Genomic DNA, 27,343 nt, shown 5'->3' on the forward strand with positions numbered 1-27,343 from the left:
AGTGAGAGCTTGTGAGTTACTCCAGCATTTTACATAGAAACATAGGTGCAGTAGGAGGCCATTCGGCCCTTCGAGCCTGCACCGCCATTCATTGTAATCATTGCTGATCATCCCCAATCAATAACCCATACCTGCCTTCTCCCCATATCCCATGATTCCACTAGCCCCTAGAGTATCTAACTCTCTCTTAAATCCATCCAATGATTTGGCCTCCACTGCCCTCTGTGGCAGGGAATTCCACAAATTCACAACTCTCTGGGTGAAAATGTTTTTTTCTCACCTCAGTCTTAAATGGCCTCCCCTTTATTCTAAGACTGTGACCCCTGGTTCTGGACTCGCCCAACATTGGGAACATTTTTCCTGCATTTAGCTTGTCCAGTCCTTTTATAATTTTATATGTTTCTATAAGAACCCCCTCATCCTTCTAAACTCCAGTGAAAACAAGCCTAGTCTTTTCAATCTTTCCTCATATGACAGTCCCGCCATCCCAGGGATCAATCTTGTGAACCTACGCTGCACTGCCTCAATCACAAGGATGTCCTTCCTCAAATTAGGAGACCAAAACTGTTCACAATACTCCAGATGTAGTCTTACCATAGCCCTATACAACTGCAGAAGAACCTCTCCTATACTGAAAGCCTCTTGTTATGAAGGCCAACATTCCATTAGTTTTCTTCACTGCCTGCTGTACCTGTAAGCCAACTTTCAGTGACCGGTGTACAAGGACACCCAAGTCTCGCTATCCCTCCCCCTTACCTAACCTAACCCCATTGAGATAATAATCTGCCCCCTTGTTTTTGCCACCAAAGTGGATAACCTCACATTTATATTATACTGCATCTGCCACGCATCTGCCCACTCACTCAACCTGTCCAGGTCTCCCTGCAACCTCATAACATCCTCGTCACAGTTCACACTGCCACCAGCTTGCTAGTATTTCTCCTAATTTCCTCTTCCAATTCATTAATATATATGGTAAACAGTTGCGGCCCCAACACCAAGCCTTGCGGCACTCCACTCGCCACTGCCTGCCATTCTGAAAAGGACCCGTTCACTCCTACTCTTTGCTTCCTGTCTGTGAACCAATTTTCATGTCAACACCCTACCTCCATACCATGTAATCTAATTTTAGTCACCAGTCTACTTTCAATTTTAACCAGCATCTGCAGTTCTTCCTTACACATGTTGCCTGACCTGTTGAGTTACTTCAACATTTTGTCTTTTTTATGCATGAATTTAAAAGTGGCTGTCATGCAGTTAACAAAGAGTTGGTATAATCGGGTTGTTTTCAGCCTAGAGGGATGTAACTAGTGGAGTCTTATAGGCATTTTTCTTGGCACTCAATTCATGTTAATGACCCAGAGGAAGGAATTAAATGTAACGTTTCCAAGTTGCTGATGATAGGAGAATTGGTAGCAGGGCATGTTGTGGTGAGGACAGTGTGGTTCTGGAACAGGATACAGATACATTTTGTGATTGGGTGGCAATCTGGCCAATAGATACATACTAAGGGGAAGTATGGGGTCGTGCACATGGGTAAAATAAATCAAAATACCGATCATTATCTAAATGGGCCAATTGCAAAGTTAGCAGACGTCCAAAAAGTAGTTCAGAAAGCAAATTATATACTAGCAAAGAGGTTTAAGAGGAGGGAGATTTTTGAGACAGTTGTACTGGGTGTTGATGTGGCACATCTGGGATACTGTAAAGTATAATGTAATCCCATTTTACCATTGTCTCTATTCCAGTTTTCATGATACGTATGAATGCCCCTGAAACATCGCTGTCATATCTGCTTCTGCAATTTTCTCTGGCAGAGCCTTCAAGTGACCTACCGCACTGTGTTTAAACCAAAACGCCTCGCACACCTCCTCTTAACATTCCTCTTCTCACGTTCAACCTATGCTCTCTAGAATTTTACATATCCACTTTGGGCAATAAGACTGACTTTATCCCTTATCTATGCAATCTTATATTTCATAAACTTCTACCCGGTCGCCCCTCAGCCTCTGATGCACCGATGAAAACAATCCAAGTTTGTCCAACGTCTGCTTATAGCTAATGCACTCCAATCCAGGCAGCATCTTGGTAAGCCTTTTCTGCACCATCTCCAAAGCCTCCATGTCCTTATAATGTGGTGACTCGAACTGCACACGATATTTCAGATGTGGCCTAATCAAAGTTTTATATCGCTGCAACATGATATGCCAATTTTTATACAATGTAGAGGGAGACAGGATAGTGAAGAAGGCACTTGATACGCTAGCTTTTATTGGTCAGAGTATTGATACAAGAGTTGGGACATCATGTAACATCTATATAGAATGCTGATTAAAGCCACATTTGGAGTACTGTGTACAGTTCTAGTTGTCCTGCTATCCATGTTCACCAGAGATGCTGTCTGACCTGCTGAGCTACTGCCCCACTTTGCCTTTCTTCTGTCCACTGATCCTTATGCTTTGACTATATTTGCTTCGACACACTCATCGGTTACACTAAGTGAGCCTACTTCAGTGTGGACGCAGCAATGGGAGATATCGAAAGGCAGCCGTTTGATTGGTTTAGTGAGGGGCCAATGTATTTCCTAATTGAGCAGCCAATAAAAGGAGGGAAATGTGTCGGGAAGCGGCCTATTGGCAGCGGCCGTGTTCGGAGAGAAGCTGTGTAGAGGTGAAGTGTTGTGTGGAGGGTAATTGAGAGGCCTTGGCTCAAGAGGCTTTGGCGAGGTGGCTGAGAAAAAGGCTGAACAGAGAGTCACAGTGTATTGTGCTTTTTTTCCCCCTCATGGTTTTAGTGCAATAGGGATGGCAGGTAAAATAGCATGATGTTCTTCCTGCAGGATGTAGGAAGTCGGGGAAATTACTGGTGTCCCCGATATTTATACCTGTGTGAATTGTGTCCAGGTCCAGCTCCTTAAAGACTATGCTGGAGAATTAGAGCTGTCGCTGGATGACCTCTGTATCCATGAGAATGCGAGCTTCATAGATAAGAGTTACAGCAAGATGGTCATGCCAGAGGTACAGGAAGAGAGTAGATGAGTGACCATGAGGAAAGGCAGTAGGCTGGGAGTGCACTTGAACCCAGTGGCCATTGCCCGACAAAACAGTTATATCCTTTTGGATACTGTTGAGTGGGACAACCTGTTTGAGGTGAGCAGCAGTCACAGAAAGGTCTATGGTACTGAGCCTGGCTTTAAGGCACAGTGGGGAAGGGTAATGTTAGGCAGAGCCATAGTGGTAGGAGACTTGTGTAAGAAAGAAGTGCAGATGTTGGTTTAAATCGAAGATAGATACAAAATGCTGGAGTAACTCAACGGGTGAGGCAGCATTTCTGGAGCAAAGGAATGGACAACGTTTCGGGTCGAGACCGTTCGTCAGACTGTGGCAGGAGACTTGTTAGTTAGGGGGACAGACGGGAGGTTCTGTGGCAACAATTGAGTCTCCAGGGTGGTGTGTTGCCTTCCTGGTGCCAGGTCCAAGTTGTCTTGGAGCGGATGTATGACATTCTCGTGGAGGCGGGTGAGCTTCCTGATTATTGTGCACATTGGCACAAATCGGTAGGAAAAAGGCCGAGGTCCTGCAAAATAAATATAGGGAGGTAGGCAAAAGGTTGAAAAGCAGGCTCTCCAGATTACTCCCAAGTCCACGCGCTAATGGGGGTAGGAATAAGAATATGAGACCGATAAATGCGATGGTTGAGGAGTTGGTGCGGAGGGCAGGGATTCAAATTTTTGGATAATTTGAGATCTCTTTTGGGGCAGAGGTGAATATACAAGAGAGATGGCTACACCTGAAGTGGAAGGGAATCCTGGCAAGAAGGTTTGCTAGTGCTACTCTGATGGGTTTAAACTAGATTGGCAGGGGGAAGTGGCACAATGCAGGAGTGGGGCAAGTGAGAAGTCTGTATGGAAGATGATGAAAGAAAGTTCAATGGATAAGATAGGCAGGAGCACAGCAGAGAGCGAGGAAGGACTTTTTGGATTGAATTGCATTTATTTTATTGCAAGAGTAAAGCAGGTAAAGTCGGGGCACAGATAGGTTTGTGCAAGTGGGACATTGTAGCCTCACTCTGGAAGGGACAGGACTGGGAGCTTAATGTTGCAGGGTACAGATGCTACAGGTGAGATGGAGGTGGGGGTAAAAGAGGCAGCGGTCTGCTTTATTGATAAAGGAGAAGGTCACAACAGAGGTCTGAGATTACATTACTGATGGTTTGTCCAGTGAGCCTATATGAGTGGAGCTGTGGAATAAAAATGAGATGATCAACTTATTCGGAGTGTATATAGGGCCCCCAGATATTAGATGGGAATTAGGTCAAATATGCTAGGAGACCACAAGATTAATATGGTTGTCATAGTTGGGGATTTTAACTTTCCAAATATAGCCCGGACTGCCATCGTGTCAAAAGGTTGAAACGAGATGGAATTTATCAAATGTGTTCAGGAAAGCTTCCTCAGGCAATACGTAGAGCCCACTACCAGGGAGAGGGCAAACCTTGATCTACTCTTAGGAAATCAGGAAGGGTGAAAGTGTCAATGGACAAGCCTTTTGGGACCAGTGACCACTGTTCTATTAGCTTTAAAATAGTTATAGATAAAGACAGGGTGGGCCCACCAATTAAAATTCTGAATAGGGACAGGGCCAACTTTGGTGGTGTTAGGTGGAAAACTACTGAAGTTAATTGGAGTAGGTGTTGGCGGGCAAAAGAACACCCAGAAAGTGGGATGCTTTTAAAAGTGTGATGATAAGAGTTCAGGGCATGCTGTCCCTGTAGAGCGAAGGTCAAGGCAAGTAAGAGTAAAGGAGCAGGTAGAAGGTGAAACTTGGATAATGAGAGAAATTGAGGCTCTGGTCAAGAAAAAGGTAGCATAGGACAGGGTTGGGCAAGTGTATCCCTGGAGGAATTTTCGGAAACGGAGGAGCATACTTAAGAAACAAATCAATAGGACAAAAGGCAGGATATGGCTCTAGCATGAACATCTAGAGAATTTATGGGCATTGAGGGGAAAAATGATAAATAGGGAGAAAATAGGGCCCCTCAAACCAAAGTCTCTGAGGAGCTGCATGTGATTGGCACGGTCGTCAATGAATATTTCTCTGATTTTTATTTTCATTTTTATTTATTTATTTATTTATTTATTAGAAGTACAATAAGTTACAGTAATACACACCACATATATCTTATTACATTTGTTGTACCCCTTCATCTTTTGAGCTTTAAGTAAGATGGAAATAAAGGAAGTAAGGAAAGTGAGAAAGAGTCGTGATAGTGCGAGAAATTGTTGGGGGGAAAAAAGCCCATTAGAGAGAGAGTTAGAGAAGAAAGTTAAGAAATAGACCCTAGAAAAGGGAGAAAGAAAGAGAAACAATTGCTCTATTATAAAAAAAACTACGTAAAAAGGGATATACCAACCATATTTTTCATCCCCCCTTACCAGATCCTGGCACCATTTATTTTTTAAATTACCATTGCACCTTATACTTGTAGTAAGTCCATAAATGCAGACCACATCTTTTGGAAGTGGTCTGCTTTGCCTGCAAGGAGGAGTCTCATATCTTCCAGGTGTAATGTTTGGAACATATTTGAAATCCACATTTTTATTGTTGTTATAGGAGCGTTTTTCAAGAATTTGAGTATAAGCTTTTTTCCCGTTATTAGCCCGTAATTAAATAAATTCTTTTGGAAAACGTTTAGTTCTGGGCTACCTTCCATTATTCCAAAGATAATCCATTCTGCTTTTGGTATCAGTTTTATTTTAAATAATTTTGTTAAGATTTCAAAGATTTCGGTCTGATTTTACCGTTGAGAAAACTTGAAGAGTGGGGAATTTGAGACAGTTAATGGAGATGTTTTGAGAACAGTCCATATTACGGTCAAGATGGTGCTGGACATCCAACATAATGAAATTAATCTGAATTTGATCAGTCTGAAGAAGGGTCCCAACCCAAAATGTCATCTATTCATGTTCTCCAAGGATGCTGCCTGAGCCGCTCAGTTACTCCAACATTTGTGTATTTCTCTGGTAAACCAGCATCTGTAGTTCCTTGTTTCTACAGGGAAAAGTGTTGTCTGAGTCCAGAATGTCAAAGGCTTGATAGCATCCCTGAGACCAAGTTGAAAGTTGGGATTATAAATCTATTTGTCTCTTTTAGTTCTTTGGTGTGTTCCTGTATCTCCTCCAAACCATTAACCTCCTATTAACTGTGGGCAATTTAGTTCCTGGACTTCTACCTCTTCCCTTCCTGCCATCCAGGACCTGAAATAATTCTTTCTGGTGAAGCAGCAAATTTACTTCCACTTTTTTCTATTCTAGTGTATTTCTTTCATCGTTCAATGCTCATAATGTGATCCCTACATTGGAGAAACCAAACTGATCACGTGTCAACCTTCTCACTCGTACCTCTCTCCCCACTAATGTGGCTATTCCATTCTTCCTGTTAAATAAGGATTCCTTCACAACTTTGATCTGTAGATCATCATGGATGTTCCCTCATTTTCTTGAGTTTACAGTTCTGATAAAGGTCCTTGACATTACATTTAAACTCTGTTTGTCTCCCCAACCACGCTGTTTAACCTGTTCAAAGCTCTGCTTCCTGTTTCACAAGTGATGGGTTAACATCGGGATGAATATAAATCTAGCATTGGATTTTCTGTGAAAAAGCTGTGAACAAAATTCTTGCTTTTTAGATACATAGATAGATACATAGACAATAGGCGCAGGAGTAGGCCATTCGGCCCTTAGAGCCAGCATCACCATTCAATGTGATCATGGCTGATCATCCACAATCAGTACCCTATTCCTGCCTTCTTCCCATATCCTTTGCTTCTGCTAGCCCTGAGCTCTATCTAACTCTCTTTTGAATGCATCTAGTGAATCGGCCTCCACTGAGGCAGAAAATTCCACAAATTTTCAACTCTCTGTGTGAAAAAGTTTTTCCTCATCGTAGTTCTAAATGGCCTACCCCTTATTCTTAAATTGTGGCCCCTGGTTCTGGACTCCTCCAACATCAGTAACATCTCCTACATCTAGTGTGTTCAATCCCATAATATTTTTACATGTTTCTGTGAGATCTCCTCTCATCCTTCTAAATTCCAGTGAATACAAGCCCAGTCGCTTCATTCTTTCATCATATGACAGTCCCACCATCCCAGGAATTAAACTCGTGAACCTACGCTGCACTCCCTCAATAGCAAGAATGTCCTTCCTCAAATTAGGAGACCAAAACTTTACACAATACTCCAGGTGTGGTCTCACCAGGGCCTGTACAACTGCAGAAGGACATCTTTGATCCTATACTCAACTACCCTCGTTATGAAGGCCAATATGCCATTAATTTTCTTCACTGCCTGCTGTACCTGTATGCTTACTTTCAGCAACTGATGTACAAGAACACCCAGGTCTCATTGTACTTCCCCTTTTGCTAACCTGACACCATTCAGATAATAATCTGCCTTCCCGTTGTTGCCACCAAAGTGGATACCATCGCCATGCATTTGCCCACTCACCCAACCTGTCCAAGTCACCCTTCATCCTTATTTTTGATCAGTGTAAATGTTGATCTCAATCTGTGAATGGATTTGATTAGTTCTGACTATGGATATCTTTAAATTTTCAAATTATATTTCACGCACGCACACACACACACACACACACGCACACAGGCACACACACACACACACACACACAGGAATGGGCGATTAAGCTCACCATGCCTACACGGACCATAATTTTCCACACATGGTTCATATCCCTTTATTTCTCAACTGTTCTTAGCCCTTTTTAAAAAAAAATTTAATCGTTAAACAAAGCAATGTGAGAAAGCAAAGTAGTGTAAATATTTTAATGAATCATTGCAAAAATATAAATTCCAAGGTTGAGAAAATCGTCCTGTTATTCTGCAATCTGACTTGCTATCAATGTGAATTCCATGTGCTATTCTTTTGGCTGCATTGTTTATTTGTGGCCGTGCTCCTCCAATCCTCCTCAAGGTCTCATTAGCTCAACCAACCTACAAGGCAAAGCGTATGCCTCAGGTGCTAGGAGCCTGAGGCTGCACTCTGGACTGTTTGGCTGCACTCTGGACTGTTGCTGTTGAAAGGTTTTGAACTATCTAATTAGAGATATTTCCGAAAATGTTCCAATGATTTTATGGCATAAAAATAGAACATTTGCTTAGTAGAAATTTCTGTACGGTTTTAATATACAAAATTAATTAAAAGGTAAAATGGAGCCAAACAGCCAATTGATTTTCCTGAACTTTTCATTCAATGTTCAAGTCAAGTCAAGTTTATTCGTCACATACACATACGAGATGTGCAGTGAAATGAAAAGTGGCAATGCTCGCGGATTGTGCAAAAAAAAACCTTACAAAACAGAATGGAACAGAAACACATATTCACATATTACATATTTGTGGGAGGAAAAAACGAAAAAAACAGCAATTTTAAAAAGACACCACACAACAGTAAAATGGTACAGTAAAGATAGTCCCTGGTGAGATAGGAGTTTACAGTCCTAATGACCTCTGGGAAGAAACTCCTTCTCATCCTCTCCGTTTTCACAGTATGGCAACGGAGGCGTTTGCCTGACCATAGCAGCTGGAACAGTCCGTTGCTGGGGTGGAAGGGGTCTCCCACGATCTTGTTGGCTCTGGAGTTGCACCTTCTGATGTATAGGTCTCTGCAGGGGGGGCGAGTGTAGTTCCTATAGTGCGTTCGGCCGAACGCGCTACTCTCTGCAGAGCCTTCTTGTCCTGGGCAGAGCAATTCCCAAACCAAATTGTGATGTTTCTGGACACGATGTTTTCCACAGCCGCTGAGTAGAAGCACTGGAGGATCCTCAGAGACACTCTGAATTTCCTCAATTGCCTGAGGTGGTAAAGGCGCTGCCTTGCCTTACTCACCAGTGCTGCAGCGTGTGATGTCCATGTCAGATCCTCTGAGATGTGGACTCCCAGGTATTTAAAGCAGCTCACCCTATCCACAGTATCCCCATCTATCTTCAATGGAGTGTATGTCCTCGGATGATGTGCCCTCCTAAAGTCCACGATCAGCTCCTTGGTTTTTTTTGATATTCAAGAGGAGGTTCCAGAGTGCCAGATCAGCCACCTCCTCCCGGTAGGCCTTCTCATCGTTGTCTGAGATCAGGCCCACTACCACAGTGTCATCAGCAAACTTGATTATTGAGTTGGAGCTGAACCTAGCCACACAGTCATGTGTGTACAGGGAGTACAATAGGGGGCTGAGGACGCAACCCTGGGGTGATCCTGTGCTCAGGGTGAGGGACTTCGATGTATTTCCTGAGGCCTGGCGGTGAGAAAGACGAGGACCCAGGCACACAGGGAGGTGTTGAGCCCCAATTCCTGCAGCTTCTCGGCAAGTCTGGTGCGGACTATCGTGTTGAAGGCTGAACTGAAGTCTATGAACAGCATCCTCACATAGCCCCCCTTCTGGCTATCAAGATGAGAGAGAGCGGTGTGCAGACCTGGGAGAACGCATCGTCCGTGGATCTGTTTCGGACGGTATGCGAATTGTAGCGGGTCCATGTTGCGAGGGAGGAAGGTGCAGATGTGTTTCTTGACCAGCCTCTCAAAGCATTTCATGACTACCGAGGTGAGGGCCACAGGATGGTAGTCATTCAGACAGGCTGGGGAGGCATTTTTAGGTACAGGTACAATGACAGATCTTTTGAAGGAGGCAGGGACCCCGGACTTGGTCAGGGAGAGGTTGAATATTGTAGTGAGCACCGGAGCTAGTGGCTTAGCACAGGACTTAAGTACTCGCCCCGAGATGCCATCTTGGCCTACAGCTTTTTTCATGTTCACCCGTTGGTGACCATTGGTTGACATGTTGGTGACAATGTTGGTGACCATGGTCAGCATACACTGAAAGACGAGATGCATTTGGAGTCGCAGCTCATGGTGCTTATGCTAAGCTCTTGGACTCATTGCCGAGTCCAACATCAGAGCTGGCAAGATCTCCTGCTTGTGTCCTCCTTGGCCTTCGGCCTACACTGTTTGTGCTGAACATTCACCATTGGAATGTCAGAACTATTAGCAAAATAAGAAAACCGAGATCTGCACCCCTGCTATTATTACCACTTTTATTTATTTCAATCTTAAAGTACAGTTCTATACCGATACATTGTATTTGTATATTGAATGTGCAAGATACAAAATCAAAATCCACTTTGTGATATAAATATATCAAAACTGAGCTGAAGGACGATATCAGAGACATATGATTAACTTTAGGCAGAGTGTTTTCCAGGATTGTGTTAAACATGAGTGGAACTGATGCAGCAGTACTGGTGCATCGGAGATCCACTGACCTGGGCGGGATCAGTGCTGACCTTGATTTTTGCTTATATGTATTTTGCACCTCCTTTCTGTCACCATGTTTGTCCCTCGTGTTTTAGTTTCTGCCCACATTCTAATGGGGTTGCTGTAAATGACTCCTAATGTAGTTTGGTAGTAAGAGGAGCTGATGGTCATGTGAAAGAAAAAGGTTTGCAAGGAAATATATGGGACATTGGAGTTGATGGGATTGCTTTGAGATGCAGCACAAACTCCACAGATCCAGTGGTTTTCTATTACAAGATAATATATGAGAATAAAATATTAGAATTTGGGAAATGAGAGATGGCGCATCAGAGACTTTGGGAAGGATGATCCAGAGGTTCAGTTCAGAGATAAAGCATGGAACCTGGTCTTTTGGCCCACCGAGTCTGCCCATTCATGCTAGTTTTAGCACCGATTCCACACTGACCATTGATCACCCATTCATACTAGTTCCTTGTTATCCCACTTTCTCATCTACACTAGTTCTATATTATCCCACTTTCTCATCCAATCCCTAAACATTAGGGGCAATTTTAAAGTGGCCAATTAACCTTCAACCCTGCATTTCTTTGGGATGTGGGCAGAAACCGGTGCACCTTGAGGAAATCCACGTGGTTACATGGAGAATGTGCAAACTCCACACAGAGAGCACCTGCGGTCAGGATCGAAGCTGGGTTTCTGGCGCTGTGAGGCAGCAACCCTACGTGATGTGCCACCTTGTAGAGTGCAGATGGTTGATGACAAAAGAATGTTCAAGGAGGGTTGAATTGAGGATTGAATTGTTGGACATAGATTATGGAATCCATTCTAGAACAGTGGAAAATTTGGTACAGAGAGCATTGGAATCTTGGATAATTTTGTGTCGCCAGCCAAGCTCATTGATTCAAGATATTTGTGGTTCATGTCAAAGCCAGAGGGGGGGCCTTCAAAATAATAAAATCATTGCTTTTGTTAGTAATGCCTTTCTCCATTGAATAAACCAGAAGGATTTTATTTTAATTTCAATCATACAGCTTTGGCACAATTTGGTTTCAGATTCATTAGAATAGATTTTTTGCACTAATTTGTTTCCTGAGCCTTGAATAAAATGTTTTGTGATGTTTGCTGCAAGCAACGTTTGAGAGACAAAAACAATGAGTTTCCAGAAATGGGAAGTTATTCCACTGACTGCTATTAATAGGTTAGTGAGTAATTCTTCAATTTTTTTTTCATATAGAGCATGAAAAAGAAGAACACGACCAAGCAGGCTATGGGCCGATATTTGGGTTACATCGTTTCTCGCATGAAGGAGAGGGTGAGTATCCGTTTCAAGTGAACAAGGTCCTGTGATGTATAAACCATGTTTAATAAGTTCAATATGATTTTGTTCTGAATTTGTGTCTTCCATTGATCTTGGCTACATTATAAATTGCATCAAAAATCACACAAGATTAATTAGTAATTTATAGAAACATAGAAACATAGAAATTAGGTGCAGGAGTAGGCCATTCGGCCCTTCAAGCCTGCACCGCCATTCAATATGATCATGGCTGATCATCCAACTCAGTATCCCGTACCTGCCTTCTCTCCATACCCTCTGATCCCCTTGGCCACAAGGGCCACATCAACCTCCCTCTTAAATATAGCCAATGAACTGGCCTCAACTACCCTCTGTGGCAGAGAGTTCCAGAGATTCACCACTCTCTGTGTGAAAAAAGTTTTTCTCATCTCGGTTTTAAAGGATTTCCCCCTTATCCTTAAGCTGTGACCCCTTGTCCTAGACTTCCCCAACATCGGGAACAATCTTCCTGCATCTAGCCTGTCCAACCCCTTAAGAATTTTGTAAGTTTCTATAAGATCCCCTCTCAATGTCCTAAATTCTAGGGAGTATAAACCAAGTCTATCCAGTCTTTCTTCATAAGACAGTCCTGACATCCCAGGCATCAGTCTGGTGAACCTTCTCTGCACTCCCTCTATGGCAATAATGTCCTTCCTCAGATTTGGAGACCAAAACTGCACGCAATACTCCAGGTGTGGTCTCACCAAGACCCTGTACAACTGCAGTAGAACCTCCCTGCTCCTATACTCAAATCCTTTTGCTATGAAAGCTAACATACCTTTCGCTTTCTTCACTGCCTGCTGCACCTGCATGCCTACTTTCAATGACTGGTGTACCATGACACCCAGGTCTCGCATCTCCCCTTTTCCTAATCGACCACTATTTAGATAATAGTCTGCTTTCCTGTTTTTGCCACCAAAATGGATAACCTCACATTTATCCACATTATACTGCATCTGCCAAACATTTGCCCACTCACCCAGCCTATCCAAATCACCTTGCAGTCTCCTAGCATCCTCCCTCACAGCTAACACTGCCCCCCAGCTTAGTGTCATCCGCAAACTTGGAGATATTGCCTTCAATTCCCTCATCCAGATCATTAATATATATTGTAAATAGCTGGGGTCCCAGCACTGAGCCTTGCGGTACCCCACTAGTCACTGCCCGCCATTGTGAAAAGGACCCGTTTACTCCTACTCTTTGCTTCCTGTTTGACAGCCATTTCTCTATCCACATCAATACTGAACCCCCAATGCCGTGTGCTTTAAATTTGTATACTAATCTCTTAGGTGGGACCTTGTCGAAAGCCTTCTGGAAGTCCAGATACACCACATCCACTAGTTCTCCCCTATCCACGCTACTAGTTACATCCTCGAAAAATTCTATAAGATTCGTCCAGCATGATTTACCTTTTGTAAATCCATGCTGACTTTGTCCAATGATTTCACCACTTTCCAAATGTGCTGCTATCCCATCTTTAATAACTGGCTCTAGCAGTTTCCCCACTACCAATGTTAGACTAACTGGTAGCAAAGCCAGTAAGAACAAAAGGCTTTTGTTATCTCAAGGACCTGCTGATCTATATCCCAGTGGTTTGAATGAGGCTGTTGTAGAGTTATCAGATGCACTGGTTATCATTGGCCAAAGTTTGATAGATTAAACAAATGTTCCTGTGAACTGGAAGGTATAAAATGTGATTCCATTATTTAAGAGAGCTGTGGGAAAAAAATGGTGATCCACTGGGTGGTAAGCCCCTCATGAATAACAGGGAAAATTAGATCTCAGTTAAACTTGAATATCTGAAAATGAATAACACAACTGGAAGAATCAGAATGGATATATGAAAAGGAAATGATGTTTGACTAAAGACTTTTTTGAAGGAAATGAATAGTAGAATGGATGAGGAAAAATAAGTGTATAGGGGGGTTGCACGTAAGGTCACTGGGTCATAGGGCTTGATGCATGGAGCCGCTCAATCCATCTGGAGGACATCCGTAACTTCCGGTATATGTTATTAATGCAAGAAACACGTACTTTCCTACCTGTTAAAAACCGCCAAAATGTTGAATTTTTGCGCTGTAAAAAATTGTGGAAGTCGGGGTAAGTTTGTGAGACATGTACCCAACTTTAGAATTCCAAAAGTGAAGCGAAATGAAGGTAAAGAGAAGTGAGAGCTGAAGGGACACCAACAGCTAAAGTGTTTGGCGAACATTGGCCGTGCAGATATCGGAATTGAAAATATTGGGAATTATCACGTTTGCTCACTGCATTTCACCAACAGTAAGGCATTATTTGTGTTTTTTCTTGATTCCTTTGGTATCTAAAAAGTCTCAGAAGTGATAAATCTGGCTGTAATTTTTTCTTCAGATGCGTTTTCAGTTTGTATGTAAAAACCCACATGAGAACCATGGGCGATTTAAAAAATTTTACAGCCAGATTTATCACTTCTGAAACTTTTTAGATGCCAATGGAATCAAGAAAAAACACAAATAATGCCTTAGTTGATGAAATGCAGTGAGCAAATGGCTAATGTTCGCCAAGCACTCTGGCTGTTGTTGTCCCATCAGCTCTCGCTTCTATCTACCGTCATTTCTCCTCACTTTTGGAATTCTGAAGTAGGCTAAATGTCTCTCACGCTTACCCCGATTTCCATAATTATTTACAGCGCAAAAATTGACAATTTTGGCGGGTTTTAACGGGCCCGCTATGCTGGAAACAATGGTAAGTGCCTACCTGCAGTTCATCGCGTGTACTCCACTTGGCGTAACGTAGCAACAGTACGGGTCATGGGTTGCGACCCGACTGCCGTGAAACCTCCCTATACACACTTAGATTTTCAGAAGGCTTTCAGTAAGGTTCCATTCAGGAGCACCGTCACAAAGGTTGAATCACTTGGATTATGGGATATTATGTGTGCATGGAGTGAGAACTAACAAACAATAGGGTAATAATAAACACATCTTTCTCAAGCCATGCCTAAGGATTGGTGCTTGAGATCCAGCTGCTTGCAATCTATATCATTAATTTGACTGAAGGGACAAAATGTCATATTTTCAAGTTTGCTGATGATATGAAATTATGAGAAGCTTTGGGGATATTGACAAGCTAAGTGGGCGAGGACATAGCAGATAAAATATCAGTTTCAAATGTCTTTCATTGTAACGTGTAACAATTAAGGTACAGTGATATGCGAATTACCATGCAGCCATACTTAAAAAAAAGCAACAAGACACACAACTACATAAGAATCAACATAAACGTCCACCACAGCAGATTCCCCACATTCCTCCCTGTGATGGAAGTCTAATTTTCTTCCCTCATTTTTCTCCCATGATCTCCCGTCGGGGCGGTCGAAGCTTCCGCGTCGGGGCAATCAAAGCCCTCGCGTCGGGGCTGTCGAAGCTCCTGCAGCTTGGAGTTCCCGAAGTTGATCTCTGACCAGAGATCACAAGCTCCACGATGTTAAAGTCCGCAGGCACCCACGGTTGGAGCTCCGAGGTGGATCCCTGGCAAAGGGATTGCAGGCTCCGCGATGTTAAAGTTCCATAGGCTCTCCGTGGTGGAGCTCTCGTAGTCGGTCTCCAGCAAAGGCCACCAACTCCTCGGTGTTAGGCCGTAGTGTGGATGAAGATACAATACAGAAAAAAATCACATCTCTGTCGAGGTAAGAGATTGGAAAAGGTTTCCCCCACCCCCCACATAAAACAAGCTAAAGAACACTAAAAACATACATTTAACACATACTAAAAAAAAACAACTGAGAAGAAAGGGACAGACAGATTGTTGGCGAGGCAAACCGTAAAGGGCCTGTCCCACTTGCATGCGATTGCATGCGTTTGGCGCGACCAAACAGAAGCAGAGTTCACACGAAGTTCGCGCTAAGTACGCGCGTGACGTCATTTGCGTCATACTTACCAATCAGCTGGTCAGGAAACGGGCTGACTGAATTTGGGCGTCGCACGGCGTCAGGCGGTGACGTCATCACGCAACTCCACGGCGGGCGGTGACGTCATCGCGCGACTAGGCGTACGCCGTCAAGACGATGCGTACGACCGCAATGCGCCTGCGTGCCGACAGTCCTTTGGCGCGCAAAGATTTCGGACACTGTCAGATTTTCAGAGCCCCGCGCGATGCTGGGACCAGCCCCGCACAATTCCGCGCTTCTAAGTGGGACCGGCCCCGCGCGGCCATAGGGTGCCCATACGCCTCAAGCGACCACGTTTGGTCGCGCCAAATACATGCAAGTGGGACAGTCCCTTAAGGCTGTCCGCATTGGTGTACAAATGCAGATTATTTCTACATGGTGACAAATTGGGAAATGTTGTATAAAAGTTCCAGGTTGTCCTAGAATACATGGCAAATGGCATGTTGACTTTGTTACAAACTATATAGGTCTTTAATGAAAACAAACCCATGAGTGTTGTTTACAGGTTTAGGCCCCTAATTTAAAAAAGAATATACCCATGACTTGGACGGAGTACAGTGGGGATTCATTAGTGTGGTCCCTGGGTTAATGTATTTTCTAGGTGAGGAGAGAGTTAGTAGAATTGGCCAGAATTTAGAAGAATAAATGATGATTATTTTCAAGCAGATAAAATTCTTCCTGGGGCCTACAATGGATGCAGGGAGGATATTTCCCCTGGCTCAGTCTATATCCAGGGGTCAAAGTCTCAGAAATATGGGATAGGCCACTTAGAACTGAATATATTTACTGGGAAGAAGGTGAATTCCTGGGGTTCTGTACTCTGATTATGGTGACTATTATTGAATTCAATCAAAGTCTAAATTGACAGATGTCCGGATATCAAGGGAATCTAGAGATATGGGGATAGTACAGAAAAGTGGAACTGAAGTTCAGCCATGACTGCATAATTAGCAGAGCAGGATTGGATATTGTGTAGGAAGGAACTGCAGATGCTGGTTTAAACTGAAGATTGTGAAGATGGTTGTGAAAGGTTGCAACAGGATCTGGATCGATTGGCCAGGTGGGCTGAGGAATGGTTGATGGAATTAATGCAGAGAAGTGTGAGGTGTTGCATTTTGGGACGTCTAACAAGGGCAGGACCTACACAGTGAATGGTTGGCCTCTGGGGAGTGTTCTAGAGCAGAGGGATCTAGGAGTGCAGGTGCATGGTTTCTTGAAGTTCGAGTCGCAAGTAGATATGGTGGTCAAAACGGCTTTAGGCACATTGGCCTTCATCAGTCAGAGTATTGAGGATACAAGTTGGGAGGTCATGTTGCAGTTGCAAAAGTCGTTCGTGAGACCGCATTTAGAGTATTGTGTTCAGTTCTGGGCACCATGTTATAGGAAAGGTATTGTCAAGCTAGAAAGGGTTCAGAGAGGATTTACGAGGATGTTGCCAGGACTAGAGGGTCTGAGTTGGAATACTTTATTGTCTAGACACAGGGAAATTCTTTGATGCATACCTGATGTATACAAATAGCAGCCACCTACGGTGCTGACAAAGTTGCAAAGCATGCCGGCTCCTCCTTTTGTTTTCTTTCCCACCCCCCCTCGCACACAGCGGTTCCCCCATGTCGGGTCCCCATTGTCCTTTGTTCTTCCCCCCCCATCCCCAATTGTCCATTGTCCTCCCACGCCGGGTCCTCCATTGTTCTTCCCCTCCCCCCTCACGGATGTTCTCACGCTCTCATCGACCTCCACCATAGGTTGACTCGCAAGGCATCGCCACCGCCGCGAGGCTTCACCACGCCGAGGCCCCATGTCGCAAGGCTTCACTGCTGCTGCCGCTGAGGTCTCACTGCTATCTTAAGCCTCACTTCACGCCTCCGTGGTGCTGACCCGGGCCCCAGCCGCAGGCTCTGCCGACCCGGACTCCGACCCGCGAGGCCCTGCTCTTCCGTCCGACCCGCGAGGCCCCAGCCAGGCCCCAGGCCGGGCTTCTACGCGGCGATCCAGAAGGCATGGAGACCTCGATAAAGACCTCTGGCCGTGTCCACAGCCGCAGCCCTTCGGGAAGCCTTCTGGCTGCGCGGCCGGCCGGGAAGAGTTATTGGGAGAGGTTGAGTCGGCTGGGTCATTATCCCTTGGAGCACAGGAGGATGAAGGGTGATCTTATAGAGGTGTATAAAATCATGAGAGGAATAGATCAGGTGAATGCACAGAATCTCTTGCCCAGAGTAGGGGAATCAAGGCCATAGGTTCAATGCGAAGGGGAAAAGATTTAATAGGTATCTGAGGGATAACTTTATCACACAAAATGTGTTGGGTGTAAGGAACAAGCTGCCAGAGGAGGTGGTTGAGGCTGGGACTATCCCAACACTTAAGAAACGGTTAGACTGGTACATGGATAGGACATGTTTGGAGAGATATGGACTAAGCGCAGGCAGGTGGAACTGGTGTAGCTGGGACATGTTGGCCGGTGTGGGCAAGTTGGGCCGAAGGGCCTTTTCCCACACTGTATCACTATGACTCTATAGACACAAAATGCTGGAGTAAGTAGGGACTCGACCCGAAACGTCACCTGTTCCTTCTCTCCAGCGATGCTACCTTTCCCGCTGTTACTCCAGCATTTTGTGTCTATCTTCGGCATAGATATTAGGTGGTTTACTTCTGTTAATAATTATGTTGTGTTAAGAGCACAAAAACTGACCAGATTAAAGGCCATCTAACTAAAAGAAACATGTTTGCCTTATTGCCAAGCAAGCAACAGTACTTTGAAAGCTGCTAATTCCCTTAATTTTTATTAATTCCTCTTAATAAAAATGTTAAAATGATCTGTTTTTTCCCCCAATTGTTTTCATTTTACCTTTCTTATTAATCTTGATTTAAAAAAAAAATGTGACTATCAATTTGATGTGGACATTTTTTCGGGCCTTATACTTTAAGTTGTTAATTGGCAAATACCCCGTTTCTTTGGGATTCATGTTGCAAAGATTGCAGAATAGGAATTGTATCAATGTTTTTCATCAAGACCCGGCATCTTATTTATTGTGAAAGATGAGTATTGATTATGTTTCATCAATATTTGATACCAGCCAGTGTTTTCTAGTTCATGACAAGGAAACTATGTTACTTGGTGATTATCAGAAAGCTGACCGCATGTTTCGAGATTTAGTATCAAATAGGATGAAAGACATTCAGATTGTGGATTCCTATCGAACATTAAATTAGAAAAGGATATTAATTATATTAAACTATAATATTTGATAAATACAATTTTTTAAATAATTATTTAAAAATTATCTTAGTAAAGGAGTTGCATAGGCATTTTTTTGTTACACAGAGAGTGACGCGTTCCTAGAACCTGTTGCTGGAGTTGGTGATGGAAGCAAATACGATAGTGGCATTTAGAGTCTTTATGATAGGCAGGGAATGGAGTGATATGGAAGACATGCGGTCATAGGAGATTAGTGTTGCTTGTCATCGTGTTGGGAATGGACATTGTAAACCGCAGGGCCTGTTCCTGTTCCGCATTGTTCTATGTAGAGCACTAGATTGAAGTAGCGATATGAAATCGTGCTCTGGAGATTAGTATTTTTAATGTGTGGGAAAGAACGGCAGATGCTGGTTGAAATCGAAGATAGACACAAAATACTTGAGTAACTCAGCAGGACAGGCAGCATCTCTGGAGGGAAGGAATGCCATCCGCTCCTTCTCTCATGAGATGCTGCCTGTCCTGCTGAGTTACTCCAACATTTTGTGTCTATTTTAGTATTTTTAATCTTTGATTATTTGAATGTTGTATTGAAGGGAAATCTCAACGATATGCTTTATTGTGTCTAAGTGGCAATGATCGAATTGCTTGGCGCTCATCGTTAAGAGAGATGCTGGATGTAATATGGTGAGAGCTTTGTTTATCAGGGAAAAAATTAGGTTGCCCTTTCGGTGACATGCTATTGTGATGAATATTATGTCAATGATATTAAGATTAATATGTGGCTCAACAAAACTTTGTAAAACGGTTTTTCTCAATTGTAGAGATTGTTGAATCGTTCTTTGAATCCACTGTCCTTGATTTGTTTTTGGGAATTATAATGAATCTGTTTGAACAGCTAACAGTTTAAAAATCAGGGAAAAATCAAGATAATCTTCCTGCAGGTGCTATTTAATCTAGACAAGTCTGAGGTAATGCACTTTGGGAGGTTAAATATTTAGTGTGAATAATGAGTGAATGGCAGCGACTCCTGATGTGCACAATGAACTAGGGGTGCAAGTGTATAGCTCCCTGAAGGTGGATAAGGTAGTAAAAATGGTCATTTGTGGTTTTGAATATAATCAGGAAGTCATGCTGCAGTTTAATAAAGCTTTGGTCTGGCAACATTTGCAGTATTGTGTTCAGTTCAGGTTAGCCAATACGGAAAGGATGCAGAGGCTTCAAAGGTGGTGCAGAAGAGCTTTATCAAGGTCCTGCCTGGTGTAAGGATATTAGGAATATGTTAGATGTTGGACCAGCTGGGATTGTTTTGTCTGGAGTGGTGACAGCTGGTGGGAGACCTAATACAAGTTTACAAAATTGAGTGACAGATAAAGTAGACTGTCAGAGACCATTTCCCCAGGGTGTTAATGTCATATACGAGACGGTATAGCATTCAGGTCAGAGGGAGAAAGTTTAAAGGAGGTATGTGGAGCAAGTTTTTTTGGGGGTTTTTTACATAGTAGTAGATGCCTAGAATATTGCCAGGGGTAGTTGTGGAAGCAGGTACAATGATGGCATCACAAGAGGCTTTTAGGCATTTGAATATTGATATTGGTTTATTATTGTCATGTAGAGAAACATGCATTGAGAAACTTAATTTTGCATGTTATCCAGGCAAATCATATACATGAGTACATCAGGTAGTGCGAAAAAGAGCAACATAGAAAATGCAGATGGAAAGTGCAAGGGTCACCACAAGGTAGATTGGAAGATCCAGAAATTTGTCTCTGGCACATGTGGTCTGTTCAAAAGTCTTATGTGCAGAAGAAGTTGTTTTTGAATCTAGTGGTATGTGCGTTCAAGCTTTTGTATCCGACATTTTTGAATTTTTGAAATTTTCTCAAAATTATTAAAAACAAAATTGGACCCCCATACAGAATTGATTATTTTCAAAATAGCAGGAGCTTGCACTGAGCTATCAATATTTCAATTACGGCCTGATAATGGCAAAAAAACGTATGCTTAAATTTTGGAAAAATGCTTCTACCCCAACTCTTAAAATGTGGATTACAAGCATGTCTGAGACGCTACATCTTGAAGATATGAGACTCGTCTTAGCAGGAAAATCAGAGCAATTTTCAAAGATATGGTCTCCTTTCATTGATTTATTACAAGGATAGTATGGCGCAACACAATTTTGGAATTAAACCGATTTACGGACAGGGTGATGGGTGTGGTGAGAAATGAAGCAGGTATATCAACACGTTTTGGTCCTTTTTTTTTAAAAAATCATTTTTCGTTTTTGTCTTCTTATTCTTCTTTAGGTTTTTACTTATTCACTCTTTGACTACACTATTTGGTAGTTTAGGCGTTTACACATTCACTATTTCTTTCACTTTCTTTCTTGCTCTTTCTCTCTTTTTCTATTTCTTCTTTGTCAAAATTAAAATGGAAGATGTACAATAAATGTATTTTGTCATATGCCGCGGTTTATACTACTGTACACTGCTTCTAATAAAAATATCAATTAAATAAATAAATAAGTAGAAAGAACGAGGCGGACACCAAGTTTGTCTGAAATACTGGTTCTTTATTACAACACTACCCCTCCTCGCTCACCAACCTTGTGCGCGCGCGATTAACCCTTAAATACTCCCCAGGGGCACCCGTGACCAAACGGAGACCCCTACCTCTCGTCAACGGGACACATGACTCCCCAAACAACCGAAGGTTATGTACAGTGCATGGATCATCACCCATTGCCGCCACATTATCCCCCCCCTCCTGAACCGGAGGCACAAAAAATGATGGGCCGGACCTCGTACGTACGTTCCCACGCAAAGGTTTATTTTCTGGTAAGGACGAACTAGGTGGGACCCGAGATGGCGGACGTTGGCGACCTTGGGCACCATGTGCAAAGGGGAGGCCCATGGGCTGTTTGATCGCCGGTCAATTCTCATTGCTTCCATCTTTTGGAACTCTGCCTTCGCAAGCGGAGTTTGTCGAGGGCCAGTCTGCGGGCACGGGTGTGAAGCGGTGGGCCCGAAGTCAGAATGTGATGTTGGACCCCATACTTCGAGTTGATCAAGTCGAAATGAGTGGGTCAGGATAGCCGGGTACTCTGCCAAAATTCCGCCGTTGCCACCGGGTTGCGAATTGGCACAGCAGACGCAGCAGGCCGCAAGGAGATTGCCTCGAGCGTAGAAACGTGACAAGGCACTGTCCCCTCACGTCCACCAGCAGAGATTGCGCCCCTGGAGAAAATCTGCACCCAACAATGGCTGGGTCACGTCTGCCAAGAAAAATGGCAGGTGCCAAATATTACAGGTATGGTGCGGACCCCATACGTCCTTATGGGGCTGCCATTCGCAGCAGTCAACAAGGGCTCCCGCTTACCAGCACACGTGTCCATCACGGACGGGGGCACCACGCTTACCTCGGCCCCCGTATCAACCAAAAATCTTCACCCGAATGCAAAGGCGGTGAACTTTGCCGACTGCTGCGGTGATTACCGGTGGCCGGCCTCGCAGTTTCCCAGAAACGCACAGGGTGGGCGGCATTTGCGGGCTGCCGTGCCCCAACGCTGGTGGTAAAAGTACCACTCCCCTTTAAGGACTTCCCCTTTAAGGACTTCCCCTTTAAGTGCAGGCTGCAGATGCTCGTGGAGCCCCTGGTGGGCGTGGCTCTAGGTTGCTGCATCTTCCAGGGCACTGTGGACACTCCATCTAGCTGGCCCACTTCCTATCGTCTGGACAGCCACAGCTCGTCAGCACACTCCGCTAGAGCCCGGGGGTTTTCAAAACTTACCCCTGTGAGGAGCGAGCGGGTGTTGCCTGGAAGCTGCTGCAGGTAGACATATTCAAAAAGCATGCAGTGGTGTTGGCCGTCCATGAGCGAGAGCATCTCACTCATTAGGACCGATGTTTTATGGTTGTCGAGCCCGGCCATGTTGTAAATGCGGGCACCTCGCTCCATCCGACTGAGGCCGAAGGTATGGAGCAGCAGCGCCTTCAGACCACCATATTTATCGGCCGCTGGTGGATCCTGTAGGGAGGAGATGATTCGCCCGGCCGTTTTTTGGTCAACCACATAATGGTAGCGGGTCTCATCGTTTGTTATCCCGCGGATGAAGAATTGAGATTCGGCCTGTTGGAACCATACCTGCGGCTGGGTGGTCCAGAAGGTCGGCAGCTTCAGGGCGATGGCGCTGAGTTGGGCCTGGTCGTCGTCGGTGGAGGAGGGTTAGGTTTTTGCGGGGCGCATTTTTCTTCCAGAATATATATTCTGGACGTCGACCAAATGTAGCGGATGCGGAGTTGTCCGTTAAAGAATGAGGCAGACACGAAGTTTGTCCGAAATACTGGTTCTTTATTACTACACTAATTCTCCTCACTCACCAACACCGTGCGTGTGCGAACAACCCTTAAATACTCCCATGGGGCACCCGTGACCAAACCATGACCCTTACCTCTCGTCACCGGGACACGTGACATTCCCCCACAAGAGCCCAAGGTTATGTACAGTGCATGGCCCATCACACAGTGCCACCACACCATGTTTGTTCAGCCTCTTCTCATAGCTAACAGCCTCTCATCCAGGCAGCATTTTCTGAATTCTCTTCTGCACACTCTCTGAAGTCTTCACATTCTTCCTGTATTGAGGCCACCAGAACTGCACACAATTTTCCAAATGCAGCTCAACCAAAGTCCTTTAAAGGTGCAGCATGACTTCCTGACTCTTATACTCAATACCCTGAACGATGAAAGCAAGCATACCATTTGCTGCCATTATCACGCAGTCTACAAGTGTCGCTACTATTAGGGAGCTAAGGATTTAGACATTAATATAATTAAAGATCCTGTCATAAACTGTGTTCAGTGCCAACAAAAGACCTATATTCATCAGTACTATAACTTTGTTATGCCTTTGCCCTCTGAGATGCAATCTGTTCCAGGGTTCTCATTCCCAAGCATCCAGTGTCGACTAAGTGGGTTGACAAGTTCGGGAGAAGATACTATAGAGGAGAATCACTGTAAAGTTTTGCAGTCAATATTACATATTACATTGTAATAAGGGTTTTAATAAAAAACACAAGTAAAGAGAAATACTGGAATCTCTCACCAGATCAGGTAGCATCTGTCGGAAAAGGAACAGTTAACATCGCAAGTCAAAGATGTTGTACAACCTGCTTAGTGTTTTCTGCATTTTCTGTTTTTATTTCACAATTCCAGCATCATCAAGATTTTTTTCTTTTGGGGGGGTGGGGAAATCTAATCGTCGGTCTTTAATTTTAGCCAGCCTCTTCCTTATCACTCCTATGGTCCCTGTGGTGTGGGGCTTTTGAATTCATAGTGAACTATGTGATGTTAGTGCCTGGTTTTAGGGAGTTACAGAATCCTTAGCTCTCGTGTTGTCTTTAAGTGAAAGTTTGCACCCAGTATTAACGTCATTTGGGGCAGCCAATGTATTTATTTATTTTTTGTGGTGGGATGTTGCATACTGTAATAAACTGTTGGCATCCTAACTTTATTATTTCAACATGCTTCTCATTGTGAAGACTAAAACTGGTTTTGACAATGTGTTCACTGTTACTTGGCTTTTATATTCTATACCTCCAGTAGTTGGATAGTGAGTTTTCTGCACTATCAAACTGGCAGGATTGTGTTTTGAGTTTTTATTTTGTTACTGATTATTTTTGCAGGCCTCAGAACTTGGTAAAAAGGGAAAAGAAAGTAAGCATCCAATGTACAGAAGATTGGTGCATACACCTATAGATGTTGCCACCATACAGGAGGTGAGTAAAGAAAGACTATAGTTGGAAGCATTGTATCTTTGGAAATATCTGTCCAATAGAAATGTGGTTCAAAGGCATTATTAGCTTGGAGAGATTGGAGAAACTATGTTCATGTTCCTTTAAGTGAAGAAGATTGAAGGGAAGGTAGACGCAAAATGCTGGCAAAATAACTCAGTGGGTCAGGCAGCATTTCTGGAGAGAAGGAATGGGTGACGTTTCGGGTCGAGACCCTTCTTCAGATTGAAGGGCAGTTTGGTATGCGATAACATTTGTGACGGTGTGATAAATAAGGAAGTGCTGATTCCAGTGGCAGAGGTCATCAAAGTGGGAAAAGATCTATATTAATGGAGGACATTTAAAGGGGAAATTTTAAGAGTACAGAATCTTTATGTTCCTGTTCGGTTGAAAGGAAACAGTAAAAATTGGAAAGAGCCCTGGTTTTCAAGGGAAATTGGACATCTTGTTCGGAAAAAGAGGGAGATCTACAATAATTATAGGCAGCATGAAATAAATGAGGTGCTTGAGGAGTATAAGGAATGTAAAAAAGAATCTTAAGAAAGAAATTAGAAAAGCTAAAAGAAGATATGAGGTTGCTTTGGCAAGTAAGGTGAAAGTCAATCCAAAGGGTTTCTACAGCTATATTAATAGCAAAAGGATAAGGAGGGATAAAATTGGTCCATTGGAGAGACAGAGTGGACAGCTACCTGCAGAGCCAAAAGAGATGGGGGTGATATTGAACAATTTTTTTTCTTCGGTATTCACCAAGGAGAAGGATATTGAATTATGTGAGGTAAGGGAAACTAGTAGAGTAGCTATGGATACTATGAGGTTCAAAGTAAAAGAAGTACTGACACTTTTGAAAAATATAAAAGTGGATAAGTCTCCAGGTCCTGACAGGATATTCCCTAGGACATTGAGGGAAGTTAGTGTAGAAATAGCCGGGGCTATGACAGAAATATTTCAAATGTCATTAGAAACGGGAATAGTCCCCGAGGATTGGCGTACTGCGCATGTTGTTCCATTGTTTAAAAAGGGTTGTAAGAGTAAACCTAGCAATTATAGACCTGTTAGTTTGACTTCAGTGGTGGGCAAATTAATGGAAAAGATACTTAGAGACAATATATATAAGCATCTAGATAAACAGGGTCTGATTAGGAACAGTCAACATGGATTTGTGCCTGGAAGGTCATGTTTGACTAATCTTCTTGAATTATTTGAAGAGGTTACTAGGGAAATTGACGAGGGTAAAGCAGTGGATGTTGTCTATATGGACTTTAGTAAGGCCTTTGACAAGGTTCCTCATGGAAGGTTGGTTAAGAAGGTTCAACTGTTGGGTATAAATGCAGGAATAGCAAGATGGATTCAACAGTGGCTGAATGGGAGAAGCCAGAGGGTAATGGTGGATGGCTGTTTATCGGGTTGGAGGCAGGTGACTAGTGGGGTGCCTCAGGGATCTGTGTTGGGTCCTTTGTTGTTTGTCATGTACATCAATGATCTGGATGAAGGTGTGGTAAATTGGATTAGTAAGTATGCAGATGATACCAAGATAGGGGGTGTTGTGGATAATGAAGAGGATTTCCAAAGTCTACAGAGTGATTTAGACCATTTGGAAAAATGGGCTGAAAGATGGCAGATGGAGTTTAATGCTGATAAATGTGAGGTGCTACACCTTGGCAGGACAAATCAAAATAGGACGTACATGGTAAATGGTAGGGAATTGAAGAATACAGTTGAACAGAGGGATCTGGGTATAACCGTGCATAGTTCCTTGAAGGTGGAATCTCATATAGATAGGGTGGTAAAGAAAGCTTTTGGTATGCTAGCCTTTATAAATCAGAGCATTGAGTATAGAAGCTGGGATGTAATGTTAAAAATTGTACAAGGCATTGGTGAGACCAAATCTGGAGTATGGTGTACAATTTTGGTCGCCCAATTATAGGAAGGATGTCAACAAAATAGAGAGAGTACAGAGGAGATTTACTAGAATGTTGCCTGGGTTTCAACAACTAAGTTACAGAGATAGGTTGAATAAGTTAGGTCTTTATTCTCTGGAGCGCAGAAGGTTAAGGGGGGACCTGATAGAGGTCTTTAAAATGATGAGAGGGATAGACAGAGTTGATGTGGACAAGCTTTTCCCTTTGAGAATAGGGAAGATTCAAACAAGAGGACATGACTTCAGAATTAAGGGACAGAAGTTTAGGGGTAATATGAGGGGGAACTTCTTTACGCAGAGAGTGGTGGCGGCGTGGAATGAGCTCCCAGTGGAAGTGGTGGAGGCAGGTTCATTGGTATCATTTAAAAATAAATTGGATAGGCATATGGATGAGAAGGGAATGGAGGGTTATGGTACGAGTGCAGGCAGGTGGGACTAAGGGGAAAAAAATTTGTTCGGCATGGACTTGTAGGGCCGAGATGGCCTGTTTCCGTGCTGTAATTGTTATATGGTTATATGGTTATTAATTGTCACAAAAAAAGTTGCCCGTAATATGAGATTTTAAAAAACAATAGGTTATCGCAGTGTATTGTTTAATAGATGAAGGAGACATATGCACTGAAAACTTTAAAAATAACTCAAACCAAATTTGCAGATGCTGGAAATCTAAAATTAAAAACAAACTGGATGACTCAGCAGGGTACGTCACATCTGTGGGAAGAAAACAGTAAAACAAGTTCTTCAATTTGATATATTGGCCATTTCTCTTCTCACTGATGTGACCTGACATATTGAATATTTCCAGCGTTTTCTGTTTTCACTTTCTGATGGGGAAAATATTTAAGGTTATACAGAAGT

At 43.3% G+C, this 27,343-nt stretch overlaps 1 protein-coding gene across 8 annotated transcripts in view; it reads left to right on the forward strand.

The window, feature by feature from the left end:
* The window catches only part of zmynd11 (zinc finger, MYND-type containing 11), a 129,854-nt gene that overhangs the window by 63,741 nt on the left and 38,770 nt on the right, over window positions 1–27,343 (forward strand). For all 8 annotated transcript variants that reach the window (XM_055664642.1, XM_055664628.1, XM_055664648.1 and 5 more), the window contains 2 exons: window positions 11,557–11,634; window positions 24,460–24,552. In XM_055664642.1, coding sequence (XP_055520617.1) covers window positions 11,557–11,634; window positions 24,460–24,552 — 171 coding nt within the window. The remainder of the gene's footprint in view (window positions 1–11,556; window positions 11,635–24,459; window positions 24,553–27,343) is intronic.

The sequence above is a fragment of the Leucoraja erinacea genome, chromosome 2 (assembly GCF_028641065.1).
Source record: "Leucoraja erinacea ecotype New England chromosome 2, Leri_hhj_1, whole genome shotgun sequence".
Taxonomy (NCBI): Eukaryota; Metazoa; Chordata; class Chondrichthyes; order Rajiformes; family Rajidae; genus Leucoraja; species Leucoraja erinaceus.